General features: G+C 39.8%; 1 protein-coding gene and 1 pseudogene across 2 annotated transcripts; both read left to right on the top strand.

Annotated features, from left to right (window-relative positions):
• The first annotated feature begins 2095 nt into the window (after positions 1–2095).
• LOC114212969 (multifunctional methyltransferase subunit TRM112-like protein pseudogene) lies at positions 2096–2478 on the top strand (annotated as a pseudogene).
• Positions 2479–3606: 1128 nt separating this feature from the next.
• On the top strand, positions 3607–14539 carry SMIM8 (small integral membrane protein 8). Of its 2 annotated transcripts, none has more exons than XM_028108111.1 (3): positions 3607–3674; positions 12220–12380; positions 14092–14539. In XM_028108111.1, the coding sequence occupies exons 2-3, from the start codon at positions 12246–12248 to the stop codon at positions 14248–14250; spliced, it is 294 nt and encodes a 97-aa protein (XP_027963912.1). In that variant the 5' UTR covers positions 3607–3674; positions 12220–12245; the 3' UTR covers positions 14251–14539. The 2 variants fall into 2 exon arrangements, with proteins under 2 accessions (XP_027963912.1, XP_027963911.1); XM_028108110.2 differs by having other exon boundaries at positions 3647–3786.
• The last annotated feature ends 2434 nt before the right edge of the window (positions 14540–16973 follow it).

Genomic DNA, 16973 nt, shown 5'->3' with positions numbered 1-16973 from the left:
ATGATTTTTTATTAAATATTATAAGTCAACTATTAATTCACGCCTGAAAAGAAAAGAACCAGCACATCAGAGATCCCCTTGAGAAGGCTCTCAGACCACCGGTATTGTCCCTGACACACTTAATGAACTCCGGATGAAAGTAGATATATTTTGAAAATTTGAGTGCAGTGTCACACAGATAAACTTTTGTTTTATGCAGCTAATCCCATCAAATATAAAATCTCTAATCCTAGCAAATACCAAATCTCCTGTTAAATATTATTAAGTATTGATGGTTCTGTTTAAAATGATTATAAAAGCTGATTGCAGACTGGCCTCATTCTTCAAAGTAATTTCTTAAAAGCATGATAAAATAGAAAAAACTTTTGTTTATTCACATCACTTGCATTGTTTTCATATTCATGACATTGTCAGGGCCTTTAGGCTTTTCTCTACTGTCTTTACCTACAGTTTATGCTCTTTTTTTTTACATTCTCTCTCTTTTTTTTAAAGATTTTATTTATTTGACAGAGACACAGCGAGAGAGGAAACACAAGCAGGGGGAGTGGGAGAGGGAGAAGCAGGCTTCCCGCAGAGCAGGGAGCCGGATGCGGGGCTCGATCCCAGGACCCCGGGATCATGACCTGAGCCGAAGGCAGACGCTTGACGACTGAGCCACCCAGGCGCCTGTTTTTTTTTTTTTTTTTTTTTACATTCTTAAGTTTCATTTTCTTTTACCAGATCACTTTGGATTGATCCTGACAGTAAAGGTACTTTTGTTTCCATAGTGATACTTGGTGTTTTACTGATTAGGGAGGAGAACCCTAAGGGACAAGGAGAAAAAACAGGTATGTTGATAATGCAGCACAGGAACATTTTGTAACCCTCAGTTGTTCTGTGGCTACTGCACAAATAGCTTTTTCTTTTCTTTGAGAGAGTTTGGAACATCATCTGGAAGTTTGGTATTGTGTTTAGTATGTAGGTCCTTTGAATGATTTTGTGGGCAACTTCCCCTCCATCCCAGCTTTATTGAGATATAAATGACATATAACATTGTGCAAGTTTGAGATGTACAATGTCTTGATTTAACACATACATAAATTGCAAACTGATAACCACCAATAGCATCAACTAGTTTGTTTGGTTGTTGTTTTTTTTGTGTGTGTGTGAGAATATTTAAGATCTACTCTTTTGGCAACTTACAGGTATAAAATACAGTATTATTAACTGTAATCACTATGCTGTGCTTTAGATCTTCAGAAATTATTCACCTTCTAACTGGAAGTTTGTAATCTTTGACCAATATCTCCACATTTCTCCTATGCCCTCAATCCCTGGTAACCAGCATTCTAGTCTCTATTTCTACACATTTGTCTCTTTTAGATTCTGCATATACTTGATATACAGTATTTGTCTTTCTCTGTCTGACTTAGTGCACTTAGCATAATGTCCTCAAGATCCATCCATGTTGTCACAAACAGCAAGATGTCCTTCTTTCTCAGGGCTGAATAATATTTTATTGTACATATATACCACATATTCTTTATCCATTCACCCACTGACAGACACAGGTTGTTGTTTCCATGTTTTGGCTATTGTAAAAATGCAGCAAATGAACATTATGGGGTGCAGATATCTTTTTGAGATAGTAATTTCATTTACTTTGGATATATATCCAGAAGTGGAATTGCTGGATCATATGTATTTCTATTTTTAGTTTTTTGAGGAACCTCCATACTGTTTTCCATAGTGGCTGCCCCAATTCACAGTCCCACAAACAGTGCACAAGCATTCCCTTTTGTCCACATCCTTGTCAACACTTATCTCTTGTCTTTTTTCATGATAGCCATTCTAACAGGTGTGAGGTGATCTCATTGTGATTTTGATTTGCATTTCCCCAATGATTAGTGATAATGAGCACCTTTTCATGTCACAAATAGCTTTTTAGTTAAATTTTAACTTATTTTGTCAGAAAGATTATCTAGTAAATACCAGATGCTGATGAACTTTTAGAAATTAAACTTCAAGTCAAATATAAAGTTAATTCGGCTTGAATGAACAAGTTTTAAATTAAAAATTCATTTGCCCAGGCTTGCTGAGAGCGCATTGAGGCGACATGAAGCTGCTCACGCACAACCTGCTGAGCTCGCATGTGCGGGGGGGGGGGGGGGGGGCTGTGGCTTCCCACTGCGCCTCCAGGCCACTCAGGTCCGCATCAACCCGGTTGAGTTCAACCCCGACTTCGTGGCGCGTAGGATGCCCAAGGTGGAGTGGGCGGCCCTTCTGGAGGCGGCGGATACCTTGCATCTGGTCGAGGTGCCCAAAGGGCCAATTGAAGGGTATGAGCATGATGAGAAATTCCTGAGGCAGATGCACCACGTGCTGCTGGAAGTGGATGTGCTGGAGGGCACCTTGTAGTGCCCAGAGCCTGGACGTCTGTTTCCCATCAGTCACGGGATTCCCAACATGCTGCTGAGTGATGAGGAAACTGAGGCTTAATCGTGCCAGGCACTAGTTTTTCAGTCTGTAACCAGGAATGTTTTTGTTGATGTATATCCTGTTTGCTAGGTCTGTCGTGTATCCCCAAACCTGGACCCGGTGACACACGAAACACAGTGTTCTTGAGCTCAATATATTTCTTTCTCATTAACGGTTCAAAACCAAAAAAAAAAAAAAAAAAAGTTCAGTTGTCCAAACTTTACACAAATTCCTGCCCAAATCTGGGCACCTGCATTCTCTTTCATTTATTATTTTTTTAAATTATTATTATTTTTTAAAGTAGGTTCCAGGCCCAGTGTGGAGCCCAACAATGGGGCTTGAACTAGGACGCTGAGGTCAAAACCTGGGCTGAGATCAAGAATCAGACCCTTGACCAACTGAACCACCCAGGCACCCCATTGTGGGTTTTTTGTTTGTTTGTTTGTTTTTAAAGATTTCATTAATTTATTTGAGAGAGAGAATGAGAGCATGAGACGGGGGAGGGTCAGAGGGAGACGGACTCTCCGCTGAGCAGGGAGCCCGATGCGGGACTCGATCCTGAAACTCCAGGATCATGACCCGGGCCGAAGGCAGTCGCCCAACCAACTGAGCCACCCAGGCGCCCCCACCCCGTTTTGTTTTAATGCAACTGGTATACCAACAAACTTTAACATCAGTAAAGTATGTAAAAACCAGTAACCGTATCTATTCTTATCACAACCATAGCTACACACACCTTGCATCTTGGAGTGTCAAGACACTAATAGAATGACAGAGTATTAACTGTACATTTGAATGACTGTGCCTCTAAAATCCGGGCAGGAGGATACCAGATCCCAGCCTTCTTTCCCAAATCAGAATGCTTACCCCTTCCATTAAATAAATATATATTTCTAGATGTCTTCTTTTATTTCTACAAAACGCAGACACACGAAACTAGAACCCTGGGAGGCTGAAAACTGAAGGTAAAAAAGGAAGAAACTAAAAACGCCCCTTGCAAACTCCAGCAGGTGAGTCCGTGGGCGGCGCCCGGGCCTGGGAGGTCGAGGAGCCGCGTCAGCCTGGGTCCCGCAGTGCACGCGCCCCGGCGTTTTCAGCCTCCGGTCTCTAGGGGCCGCTGAGGCGCGGAGCCTGCTGGGCGCGGTGGGCCGCTCTGTTCCGCAGGCGGAGACGAGGCGGAGCTGAGAGGACGCGCCGCAGAGGTGACCTCGCGGCAGGTGAGGAGCGGCGGCTGACGGGTGACAGCGGGGGGAACAGGGTGGCCGCCCCGCCGCCACGCTCTGGTCCCTGGCCTTGGCGAGGCGGCCGTCCTGCGGGCCTCACTCCCAGGTGCGTAGGACCTGACGGCGTTCTCCCCAGCACCCCGAACCGTCGCCACTCCTGGACGCCCTGAACGGTCTTTGGGATCCCTGACCCCATGGGGCCCATTTCCCGGCCCTCACGTGCCAAGATCCCGGCACTGGTCATGGACACTCTCCACCCCAGACACCCTCCCATTTCCTGGACAGTTTCTTGGTGTCCCAGCTCACCAAACTCCTATTTAGAGGGAAGTGGTGTTGTAATTGTTTTCCATGAAGTGCCTCTTGCCTTCAGTAATTGTGTTAAGTTGGTCCGAGGGTTGTGGGTTATTGTTGAACAGTAGTTGTGTTAAAAGTCACGTGTTCCCCCTTGCAGTTCCCCAACACAGTGTCTGGAACTTAATTGAATGCAGTTTCTTTTTCTGGAGATTTCAAATGCATCTGTCTTTGAGTAATAGCCAGCTGTAGTGTAGGTACCACAATATGGGGAGGGGAGTAGACCTCAATAATACTTTACAGCCCGCAGATTGTAACAGCCATGTGAAAACCTTTCTCCCTTACGCAGGTACAGTAAATTCAAGAGATGGAAAGACACTTTTTTTTTTTAAGATTTATTTATTTGAGAGAGAGAGAATGAGAGCACGAGAGGGAAGAGGGTCAGAGGGAGAAGCAGACTCCCTGCTGAGCAGGGAGCCCCATGCGGGACTCGATCCCAGGACTCCAAGATCATGACCTGAGCCGAAGGCAGTCGCTTAACCAACTGAGCCACCCAGGCGCCCTGGGAAGACACTTTTTTAAACGGTATTTTTTTTTTTTACATCAAAACAACAAATACAGAATCCATTTAAAAAATTTAAGTGATGACGCTTTTATGTTTCGTAATTCTGGTGATAACTTGTAAATGCAGCGCCTTATCAATTTTGGAGTATGGTGGGGGTAAAGTAATGGAATAGGGGTGGGCTGGAAATTGAGAGACCTGGATTATCTCACTCCCATTGGCAAAGACAATCTCTTTGGGTCTAGGTTTCTGGTTTGTTTGTTTTTTTTTTAAGATTTTATTTATTTATTAGACAGCGAGAGAGGGAACATAAGCCCGGGGAGTGGGAGAGGGAGAAGCAGGCTTCCCGCCGAGCAGGGAGCCCGAGGTGGAGCTAGATATGGGGCTCGATCCCGGGGCCCTGGGATCATGACCTGAGCCAAAGGCAGCCGCTTAACCCTGGTGCCCCTAGGTTTCTCTGTTTAAAAAAAGGGAATTGGACTAGATGGTAAGCATGACAATAGCTGTCATTTATGGAACATCTGTTAACATCCTTTAAAATGTGTTATCTCACTTAATTCACACAGCCATTCTATGCAATAGATAACATTACCCCTTTAGGTCGAAACTGAGGCCTGCAGAGTTTGTCATTTACTCCAAGACCTCCAGCCTATATGTAGCAAAGTTGGAATTTGAGGCTATGCTGAATTCCCTCACGACATAAAGCCCTCTGATTCTATCCCAAACTTGTTTCTTCTAATTTAAATTTTTAAGGTGCTCTGGGTGCCTGGGTGGCTCAGTTGGTTAGGCAACTGCCTTCGGCTCAGGTCATGATCCTGGAGTCCCGGGATCGAGTCCCGCATCGGGCTCCCTGCTTGGCAGGGAGTCTGCTTCTCCCTCTGACCCTCTTCCCTCTTGTGCTCTCTATCTCTCATTCTCTCTCTCTAATAAATAAATAAAATCTTTAAAAAAAAATAAAAATAAAAAAATAAAAAAAATAAATTTTTAAGGTGCTCTGTCCCAGACTTCAAATGACTTTTTTTTTTTAAGATTTTATTTATTTGACAGACACAGCGAGAGAGGGAACACAAGCAGGGGGAGAGGGAGAGGGAGAAGCAGGCTTCCCGTGGAGCAGGGAGCCTGATGTGGGGCTTGATCCCAGGACCCTGGGACCATGACCTGAGCCGAAGGCAGACGCTTAATGACTGAGCCACCCAGGCGCCCCTCAAATGACTTTCTTAAATATTAAGATAGTGTGGTATGTGAAACTAAAATAACAAGTGTATTTTATATCTCACTAAAATATTTTGTCCATTTTAGAATTCCCTAAGTCTTAAAAGAAAGGCTTTGGTTTTTGTTTTTTTAATTTTATTTATTTATTTGACAGAGAGAGACACAGCCACAGAGGGAACACAAGCAGGGGGAGTGGGAGAGGGAGAAGTCTGCTTCCCACTGAGCAGAGAGCCCGATGCCAGGCTCGATCCCAGGACCCTGGCATCATGACCCGAGCCAAAGGCAGATGCTTAACAACTGAGCCACTCAGGTGCCCCAGAAAGGCTTTGATTATTGCTAAGGTTCCTTCTCACTAACATTCTATAATTCTGATAATTTTGTTTTGACATCTTCTGCTGAGATGCTGATTTCAAAAATGAGTATCTGAAGATTAAATTTTTCCCTGTAGTAACTCAGTCTTTTTATCTTGTCTAATTTCCATGTATAACATAATATAGTCATGCCAGTGAATTATTTAATATCAGTTGCCAAATACATTCTGGATTATCCGCCTGAGCAAGAATTTTAGTAAAGGAGGGAAAATCATCAAAAAATGACCAGTTCTGACTGACTAGGACTATGTTGCATAGCCTCAAACATTGTGCATTATTAATTCCAGGAGGGCACCATTCTCACTCACACTTTGAAGTGTGAATGACCCTCATGAAGCTGCGTAAGGAGGCATCCTTTCTGCTGCTTCCTTTTCCCATCATATACTTCCTTCACAAGAGGATGGGCAGAAGAAAAAGGTGAACTTTTTACCAGGGAGGGACATATGAAGTAAATGCAGCTTAATTTAGATCATTTTTATTTACAGGTACGTATGAAAAGTCTGACTCTATTTTTTAAAAATGTATAAACGGCAGTTTCATATCATTTGTCAATAAGGGAACAAGAAATGAATGATGGAACAATGAAGAAATGCAACTAGCGGTTCCTGGATAGATTGCACCAGGGGTGGCCCCTTGGATACCTGATTTATCGAGTGTTTTGCAAGTGGGCCCACACACAGACTGATCACCATATTGCTTTGCCAGGAGCAGTGCAATGCCAGGTTTCCATCATCCCTGCCAGACTCTATGTGTGTTTGTTTTGTGTGATTCCCCCTTTAACATAATAAATGAGGGTTTTTTTTCCTAGCTTAAAAATAAACCTATCTTGGGCGCCTGGGTGGCTCAGTCGTTAAGCGTCTGCCTTCGGCTCGGGTCACGATCCCAGGGTCCTGGGATCGAGTCCCACATCGGGCTCCCTGCTCAGCGGGAAGCCTGCTTCTCCCTCTCCCACTCCCCCTGCTTGTGATCCTGCTCTCACTGTCTCTGTCAAATAAATAAATAAATCTTTAAAAAAAAAATAAACCTATCTTGAAAGCTATTGTAAGTAGAGATTAGTCAAAATCATACGCAAATAAGTAAGTGCTGGTTACTTGCAGTGAGAAGCAAAAGAGTAAGGGGAGAAGTTGGTCAAAGTGATGGGAGAACAGGAAATTCTAAAGGAAGTGTGCTAGAAGTTAGATGTTTTTGTCATAGGTACAGTTCATTTGAGTGGTGATGTCAGATTATTGCTGTGCTTTGAATTTATGATTAGTTCTGCAGCTTTTAAAAATGGAATTTACATTAGCTCTGCACTTGAAAATAGCTAGTCAGCTTTTACTTCTAGATTAAAAGTTTACTTTTGATGTGACATTGGTTTTCCCCAAAAGTTTTGACAGTGAACACATCTGTGAACAAACAACTAAGGTTTTACACTCTGTATACTTTACTTATCCAACCAGCACATCTTGAATTTCTGCTCCAGCCTATGTCTATAGCTCTGTGGGCTAGGCATGTGAAGAGATTCAAAAGAACTTTCTACATGAGAAGATTTTGTGTTGTTTTGTTTCTTATAGTTATATATAACAAATTTTTGGCTACTAAAGCCCTTTTTGTACTCAGTAATCTATATATATATATATTTTTTTAAGTATAGAATGTTGTTAAAATTTCTTTGTTGAATAGATTGTATAAGCAAATACATGCAGTTTTTGGGAGAACTATTATAACATCTTCAGTGACTGTGGCTTATAAAAAAAAAGCAGCAATAGGGCCACCTGGGTGGCTCAGTCAGTTGAGCGTCCGACTCTTGATTTCAGCTCAGGTCGTGATCTCAGGGTTGTGGGACTGAGCCCCGAGTCAGACTCTGCACTCAGTGTGGAGTCTGCTTGTCCCTCTCTGTCCGACCCTCCTCCTGCCCACTCTCTCTCTCAAATAAATAAACAAAATCTCAAAAAAAAAAAACAATAAAATTGAGCTGTCTTATACCATATCTGATAAAAGACTGATATATAATGGAAAATGTTACTTATATACTTTGCAGAAAGTATCACAAATGATGGAAATTGTGGTATTTTATGAAATTTTTTAAAAAATATAGTGTGGTAGGTAGTCCCTTAATTTGTAAATGTCCCTTTAATAAACATTTCTGTTGGCTTCCAGTTCAGGTATTCTTTGTTATTTCCAGTAAAAAGTTTAACATAGTATCTTATTAAGGTGAATATGGATGTCTGGAGATTGCAGTATAATAAATACTGACTCGGTTATTTACTTCCTTCGTTCATTACAAAGAAAAAGAGGTTCTGCTAAGGAAAAGAGGAGACCAAGGAATCTTGCAAAAAAAAAAAAGTCATTACAGGGGCGCCCGGGTGGCTCAGTCAGTTAAATGTCCGACTCTTGATCTCAGCTCAGGTCTTGATCTCAGGGTTGTGAGTTCAAGCCCTGCATTGGGCTCCCCACATTGGGGTTTGGGCTCCTTGTTTTCGGCTCCCTCCTGGGTTTGGAGCCTACTTAAAAAAAAAAAAAAGTCATTACAATTCATGTTAGAACACTCTTAATCCATAGTTTTTACAGACATTTCATATAGGTTGAATTTTGATATTGAAGATCACCGCATCCCTTTGATTTGATTTTTAAAATTTTTTTTTGCATCCCTTCGATTTTAAAATAGTGAAATCTCTCTCGTTTTTGGACTTGAGGTAAGGATTGAGTTAACCATCCTCAATTCTTGGCACATTTTCTTTTTTTTTTTTTTAAGATATTAATTAGAGATAGCGAGAGAGGGAACACAAGCAGGGGGAGTGGGAGAGGGAGAAGCAGGCTTCCGGCCGAGCAGGGAGCCCGATGCGGGGCTCGATCCCAGGACCCCGGGATCATGACCTGAGCCGAAGGCAGACGCTTAACTCACTGAGCCACCCAGGCACCCAGTTCTTGGCACATTTTCATCAACACAGAATGTAAGTGATTAACTGTGATCGGAGGGCCCTTCTGTGCTTTACAGTATGTGTCCTCTTTACCCACCTTCCCCGTTACCTTGTTTTTCTTCCCAGGAAACAATTTTAAACCAGAGTCTACTGAATATCTTTGTTTTAATTACACAAAGCAGTTTCTCAATAATTGAAGGAGAATGCCATTTTGCCAGTTTATGGTTAAAATGACTGACCTTTGTGTATTTGCTTTTTCAGGCCTTCCTAGTATTTTTTTTTTTTTAAGATTTTATTTATTTATTTGACAGCACAAGTAGGCAGAGGGAGGGGGAGAAGCCGGCTTCCCGCTGAGCAGGGAGCCCGAGGTGGGGCTCAATCCCAGGACCCCGGAACCATGACCTGAGCCGAAGGCAGACGCTTAACGACTGAGCCACCGAGGCGCCCCCTTCCTAGTAGTTTTATCTAATGCCCCAGTTTCAATTAGCAGTACACTGAGGCTGTGATTTAGTCCTAACATGGCTATTGTGTTAACTATTTCCTGCCTCACATTTTATTTTTTTATGGGCATAGCCGACTTACCCTCTATAATATTGCTTCCACTTTAATGATTGCTTCTTTCAGAATTTTCTTTCCCCGTGTTACAGTCAGTCATGTTATTAACTTAAGTAGAAACATCATTGGCACTTAGCTTAGACATCTGGTGACCAACATTTGTCACTTAAATTCTAAATGCATTAGTACATGCCATCTACCCTGCTCTCATGGCTGAGAGGCAAAGATGAAATGCCAGCAGTTTTCATAGAAGGAAATGAAAGCAATAGGAGTAGGTTGTTGCCACAAGAAAGGAGGAGTAGCAAAGGAATTTACCATCCCTCCTCCTATATTGTTGACATTATTGAAAGATTAGGCCATAAATGAAGAGGAAGTTAAAGGGATTCTGGGCCTAAAGCAGAAGCAAATGCCAGGTCCCTATTATAGCTGTTTTTGTGTGGTATCAAGAAGTTAGTTTAGGACGGGGTACCTGGCTCGCTCAGGCAGAAGGGTGGGCAACTCTTGATCTTGGGGTTGTAAGTTTGAGCCCCATGTTGGGTGTAGAGATTACTTATAAAATAAATAAACATAAAATTTTTTTTTAAAGTTAGTGCAGGACTCAGGCACATAGGTGGACCTCTTGGTCAGCAGAAAGCAGTGGATTTTTTGCCAGCCTTGGACATGATGAGTTTCAAGCAAGTGTATTCTGGCTGAACAAATTTCAGGCATGTTATGGAATGGTTTCCTAAGTTGTCTGTAGTGGAAAAACAAAACAAAACCAGTGTTCCAGTGGAGAAAATGAGTAACTTGCATATAGGAGAAATGAAAAAAAAAAATTGCTAGTTACTGTTTGAATGATGTTTGAAATGCTGATGGAATTGTGTTTTATGAGTTGCTATCTCATATACTTCATGGCCAACGTGGACTTTACAAAAGAAATAAAGATTGATGATTGCTGTATTCTGTAATGCATCTGGGACAGAAAGGGTGAGACTACTTGTCATTGGCAAGTTAGTTTACCCTCAGTGCTTCAGAAATGCTCGTTTGTTCCCCTGTGATTACAAAGCCAGTACACATACCTGAAGGATGAGAGGTTTGTTTAATGAATGGCTGGGAAATGCTGGCAAGAGAATGGAAGGAGCAAAATGCCATATCCTCCTGCTGGTAGACAGTCGCTCTGCCAATAACACACTCCTGTGCTTGGATCATGCATGTGTTGAGTTTTTCCCATTGAACTGCATGAGCCATTCTAAAGCCATCAGATGGGGCTATAATTTTCACAGTGTAAGCACACTGCTGTAACAACTCTTTCTAAATTTAGATAGTGAAGAGAAGACTGAGAACGTAGAATGAAGCTAGCTATTGGAATGATTGCTGAGATCTAGTGATCTGTAGAGCCATCCACATAGTAACCACTTCAACAAAAACAGTTTTGAAAAAACAACTCCTGGGGCATGTGGGTGACTGAGTCAGTTAAGTGTCTGCCTTCTTCAGCTCAGGTCGTGATCTCAGGTCCTGGGATGGAGCCCCCACATCAGGCTCCTTGCTCAGCAGTGAGTCTGCTTCTCCCTCTCCCTCTGCCCCTCCCCTCCCGCTCATGCTCTCTCTCTCTCTCTCAAATAAATAAAATCTTCTTAAAAAAAAGAAAAAATAGTTTTAAAAAAATGAACTAATTTTCTCCATAATTAAGGTATAGAAATATTACTTTTATAAAGTCTGTAAAATGGAAGACTTAAAGAGTCCTTGTATGAACAAAGCCACAATGAGTGTTTAAATATGGATATTTGACTTGTTTCATAACATTTACTGTATGGTAGGGTTACAGCATTTCCCCAGAGAATTTTATAGTATTGTCATTAATTCTAGCTTTTGGAAGGTCTCTTTGCCTACCTCTTTCCTTCCAACCCTCTCCCACCCCTCCCCAGCATTAGGTGGCAGGAATGATAATAAGATTTGCCTAATAATACCTAGAAGAGAATATTCACAAAATGTTGACACTCCAGCTGGGAGAACCAGAAGCCAAAAGACACATTTGGATTTGATAGCATAGAGTAATTAAGAGGAAAAAAGGATATTCAGATTGAGAAGATAGCAGAGCAGTCCTTCCCAGAAAGTCCCTGACATGCAAATGAGGAGTGAAAATAACTACTTGCCGTTACTGTTTGGTGCTCATGCTTGGGTAGGCCAACGGACGCTGAGGAGCATGGGCCGGTGGGGGCGGGGGGAAGCTGTGGGAGAAATTGAGGAATGCTAGCGGCTTTTTCGGCTGTTGGAAGGTGAGGAAGAATCAAAGGAAGAAATAAAGAAGGATATGGATTACCCCCGGCCCCTCCTACCCCTGCTATGCCTTTCACATAACAAGATACAATGTGACTCAGACCAAGGAACAATTGTCCAGGCTTCTGTGAAAGTAGGAAAACAACTTTTGCCCACTTCACTGGTTTGTTCTAAGAGATGAGAAATAAAATAACTATTTTACCAAACAAAATTTAAAGCACCTTTTACAAAGTACATGTTATACAAAGTAATAATATAATTGGCAATCACTTTGGTATATATTTGGACTGGAGTTCAAAAAAATGAATGAGTACAGAATGATTTTTTTAAAGAACATTTAAAAAAAAAAACATGGTCATGAAGGAAAAAAAAGTCTCTCATCTTATTTTTAGGTAATAAATCATCATTAATCAAGAAGATGTCTTCAGCACCGGAATCTCCTGCCTTTAAAAACGAACCACCCAAAGAGAAAGACTTTCAAAACCCAGGGCTCAGAGGGGTCCGCACAACAACTTTATTTCGAGCTGTGAATCCAGAGCTCTTCATTAAACCTGTAAGAAATATATCCAGGATAAGACATTATGTTCAGTTTAGGCTATCAGAAATAGAAAGTTTTTATTTTCCTGTAACATTTGATTGTATCATGAAAATTTTATGTTGACATTATAATAAGATCTCTCTGAGTAAAAGCAGGTGGAAGGAAAATTTTAAATGCTGTCTATTTCTGTAAATATACACATAAAACTAATTATTTTGAGGGTATTTGAGAACTTTAACAGAATATAGTTGCACTTTAATAGATCAACTTCTCTAGTTCCTATTTAAAATTTTATTTTAATGGTTGCACTAATTTGAAGGAAATATTTGTTGTTTGATCAGGTACTATTAAGTAAATAAGATCTTCCATTGAAACAAAACAAAGTGAAAACCTGATCATTCTTATAGACTACACTTCCAGCTTTTATCATAATATTCTTACTTAAAGGATATTGTAAATATTATGAAAAGTTTAAAACATACATTGTAAGGGAGTTAGCTAATTATTTATATTCTTGTTGCAGATTATTGAATACATTTGACCAATTTTATTTTTAAATAAATATAAACTTAAATGTCAATGAAATCAAATATTATATAATATATTTAAATATATTGAATTTGGTTAGAATATTAATAACATAGTTGCCAGTATAAACTGTTTTAAAGTTAAATAGGTCAACTTAACAGTAAAATCATTAAGTCAAGGTAGAATGTTTTAAAAACCTTTGAACAAATGTGTTGTTTTAATTGCCAAGTGCATTTCAAAATTTGTAGGTTTAAACCCCTTTGAGCTTGTGGCCCTTCTTATGTGTCCATCCAAGTGAAAAAATTTGACCTTTATTCTTTTGATGATTAAGATTTGAAATAGTAATACAACAGATGTGACAGAAGCAGAAAATACTAACTGAAACTTGTATCACTACTGTGCACTCACATTGACCTTAAGAAAGGTTAATTTGTTGAATGTGAAGACACAAAAAGGAAGATCTGAGTTATACTATAGACAGGACAAAACATTTCTGTGGAGTTGTGAACATCTTTTCCTATTTTTTTTTCCAATTTCAAAGTTATATCACTTTCTTAGGGTCTTGGATTTTTCAGCAGTTAATCAAGGTTATTATAACAGCATAATATCTGCCTCAATCACTAAATTTCTTGAGGTTATAGAGTAGGTTCCCAGAGAAGACTGTATACATTGTCATTTTTGCTACACTTAATATATGACGTGAAAATGAAAGGCTTTTTGCTAGTTATCCATGAAGTCAGGCAAGAAGAATAGCATATATACTTCATTCCTCACTTCCCAATAAGATTAACTAATTGAAGGTTTGCCAGTGGGGAAACTTGGGTTCAGGCAAGTTAAGCAACTTCTCCATGTCACCCAGATAACAGTGAAAACTCTGAGCACCAGACGCATTTTTGTGCCTCATTTCCCTCGCCCCTCTCCCAACCACCACCATCCTGAAGGTGGAGGCCTGAGATCCAGGCTGTACACAGGAGAAAGACTGGAGAGGAGAAGCAAGAATCATTTCTAATCTCTGAATTATCAGGAGCTGAATTAATTGAATAAGGAACTGGATAAATTGTTATAATGGAAAATATTACCATAGGAATGCTAGTGTGGTAATAAAGACTTGGTATGTCAAGAGGAAAGTGCAACAGATATTTGGGTCTTCTCAAATTATTAATCTTAATGAGGATTTATCATTTTTTTTCTTTGGCAGAACAAACCTTTAATGGCTTTCGGATTGATAACCCTTTCACTTTGCGTGGCGTATATTGGTTATCTACATGCAACACAAGAGAATACAAAGGACCTGTATGAAGCTGTTGATAGTGAGGGACACAGTTACATGAGGAGGAGAACATCTAAATGGGATTAATAGTGCTGGATACCACAGATGGAGCTTCATAAAGGGCTCTGAAATCTTTGAAGGAAAGACTTTGTGAGTGCATAGTATCAGCTTCTTGTTCTGGAACGTGTTGATGAGGAGAGAAGGTAGCAGTTGCAGCCAGGCCTTGAGGCTGCAGTCCTTACCTCATTCTTTCTCCACAGCGGGAGCTTCTTAATGTTGTTCTTTTATTAAGTCCTCATATCAAAGTGCCAGGAAAATGGAAATCGTTTTGTTAATTATTATGTTCTATATAATAAAAGTACCCAGTGCTATCAAATTTGCAGGGTATTTTTAATATTTTAAGGTGAATTGTGCATTTGCAACTGTTGTGAGGGTTTTGTTTTGTTTTGCTATTTGTAAAGGCAATGTTCATTTTCTTTCTGGCACAGAACCTGTATTTATGAAAAAAAAGAAAGAAAAATTATAAATTATTATAAAGCCTGCAGTCAACATTCAAGACAGATAATTTTTACAGAGTCACAGATGACTCATATATTTTGGCATTCCATTTCAGCTATTTTTGGTCCAGAATTTTATTTCCTTTGATAAGGCAGTCCCACTCAACTACTAACATGAGTAAATGAGAGAATAATCCAATGCAATTGGAGTTTTTCTTTGAAAAAGAAAGTATATTATACCTAGGTATGTTTTTATTTGATTCCAACCAAATGTTATCTATTTTAGTTTTTGTAAATTAATGTTACAATGATATTATAAACATAAAACCAAATTTTCTTATGGTTATTTTAAAACTAGAACTATTCAACAGATAGGAAAAGAAGGTCTTCTTAGTTTCCTGGGTTTACCTTATATAATTTAGATTTTTCTGACAAGGATTTTGGACATGTTTCATTTTTGTAGATTTTTACCGTTTTCCAAATCCCTGAAATTGGGGCTCAGAAATAAATCTTACCTATGAAATTTTGTTTCATTTATTATTACCAAGTAACAATAACTACATTGGCAGGGTTTATCATCATATTATGAGCTTTTAATTTCTAGTACTTCATTGTGGTTGTGTAAGATATGTGAAAATGCAATTGTGTCTTGTTTGTAGATATTAAAGAGCTTAATTCATTGAGTTATCTATAGGCAACTAAATCAAATCTTTATTCCTGAGCCCTAAATATTCCTTTGTTACATCTCTCTATATAGTACACTTCATCAGTTTAGAATGCACTTAGGTGGTACAAAATGCCTTTTAATTTAAAGTATTATCTTTTGCTTTTGGTTTCCCTGTGTACTTTGGCTGTTAAGCTAGAATTCTTCTATTTTTAATTTACGTATTTAATGTCACACTGTCATCTTTTAGAATTCCTCTATTATTCAACAAAATAAGTTGATATTGGGGGGGAGGAGATAGTAGTTAGGTGAACTATCAAGAGACCATCACAGCACAGAAGGGCAGTGGGAAATGCACAGAGCAGCCTTAAGCCATGTGACGTCTATGTATGTGAATACATACATATTCACATGTATCATTTCTGCTATATAGACTTTTATCAGCTCTTCTAATCAAAGTTGCTTGTCTTTCAGGGGTGTCTGTTTGGCATGAGAAGAATATGTGTTAAAATCTAGCTTCTGCACAGACCAGTTGTGTGCCTTAGACAGTACATTTAGTCTCTCAGTCTGTTTCCTTATAAGGATGTTAGGGATCCTATATTAAATAGGATTGTGTCGTTGCTTTTGGTTATTGGGAAATAACCATAAGAAAATTTGTTTTTATGTTTATAATATCATTGTAACATTAATTTACAAAAACTTAAATAGATAACATTTGGTTGTAATCAAATAAAAACATCATATCTCAGTATAATATAATTTTTTTTTCCCAAAGAAAAACTCTAATTGCATTGGGTTATTCTCTCATAGATAATCCCTATCTTGCAGATTGGTTATGAGACTATAATGAAATATTTGTTGCCACTTACGCAGTAGATTCAGCAAGGTGCACAGCTGGGAAAAATAATGGGAGGGAACAATCACATTGAATTTTAGGAACAAATAACCTAACTATGATACTTTTTACAGGGTGGTTACAAGTTACAGCACAGGCTTTGTGTACGCGGAGTGTCAAAGGCTGCCTGGCTGTGTATTGATGTTCTCATTCATTCTCTAAGGGAAAACCCCACTTTGACAAAGTGTCTCAGAAAGGAATGGTCTGGGCATGAGATGTACAGCATTTTGGAGTCAGGGTTCAAGTGGTTAAAGGAAGGTCTTTCAGTGTGGGAATCTGGTTGAGATTGGGCAAACTCAGTAACATAATAGGTTAGATCTTGAAGCAAGTCTCAATAAGTAAACTATTAATAAGCGGTAAGTGACTTTTTGCCCAGGGAAGTAATCTGTTCTGATAGAGGAGCTATTTTCCCGGAGGAGCAAGCTGTTCAATTGATTAATTGGTTTTCAAGAATTTCATGAATAGGGGCGCCTGGGTGGCTCAGTCATTAAGCGTCTGCCTTTGGCTCAGGTCATGATGCCAGGGTCCTGGGATCAAGCCCTGCATCGGGCTCCCTGCTCCGCAGGAAGCCTGCTTCTCCCTCTCACACTTCCTCTGCTTGTGTTCCCTCTCTCACTGTCTCTGTCAAATAAATAAATAAAATCTTAAAAAAAAAAAAGAATTTCATGAATAAACAGTGAAGTTATTTATTGGTTTGTAGCCTTATCCTCCCTAGGGTGACCAATCTTTCCTAGTTTTTCAGGCATGGAGGTGG

This window comes from Eumetopias jubatus, unplaced genomic scaffold (assembly GCF_037043125.1).
Source record: "Eumetopias jubatus isolate StellerSeaLion01/CBP00866 unplaced genomic scaffold, mEumJub1_p1.0 scaffold_6, whole genome shotgun sequence".
Lineage (NCBI taxonomy): Eukaryota > Metazoa > Chordata > Mammalia > Carnivora > Otariidae > Eumetopias > Eumetopias jubatus.
Note: the sequence above shows the minus strand (reverse complement) of the source record. Positions and strands in the feature narration are given on the sequence as shown.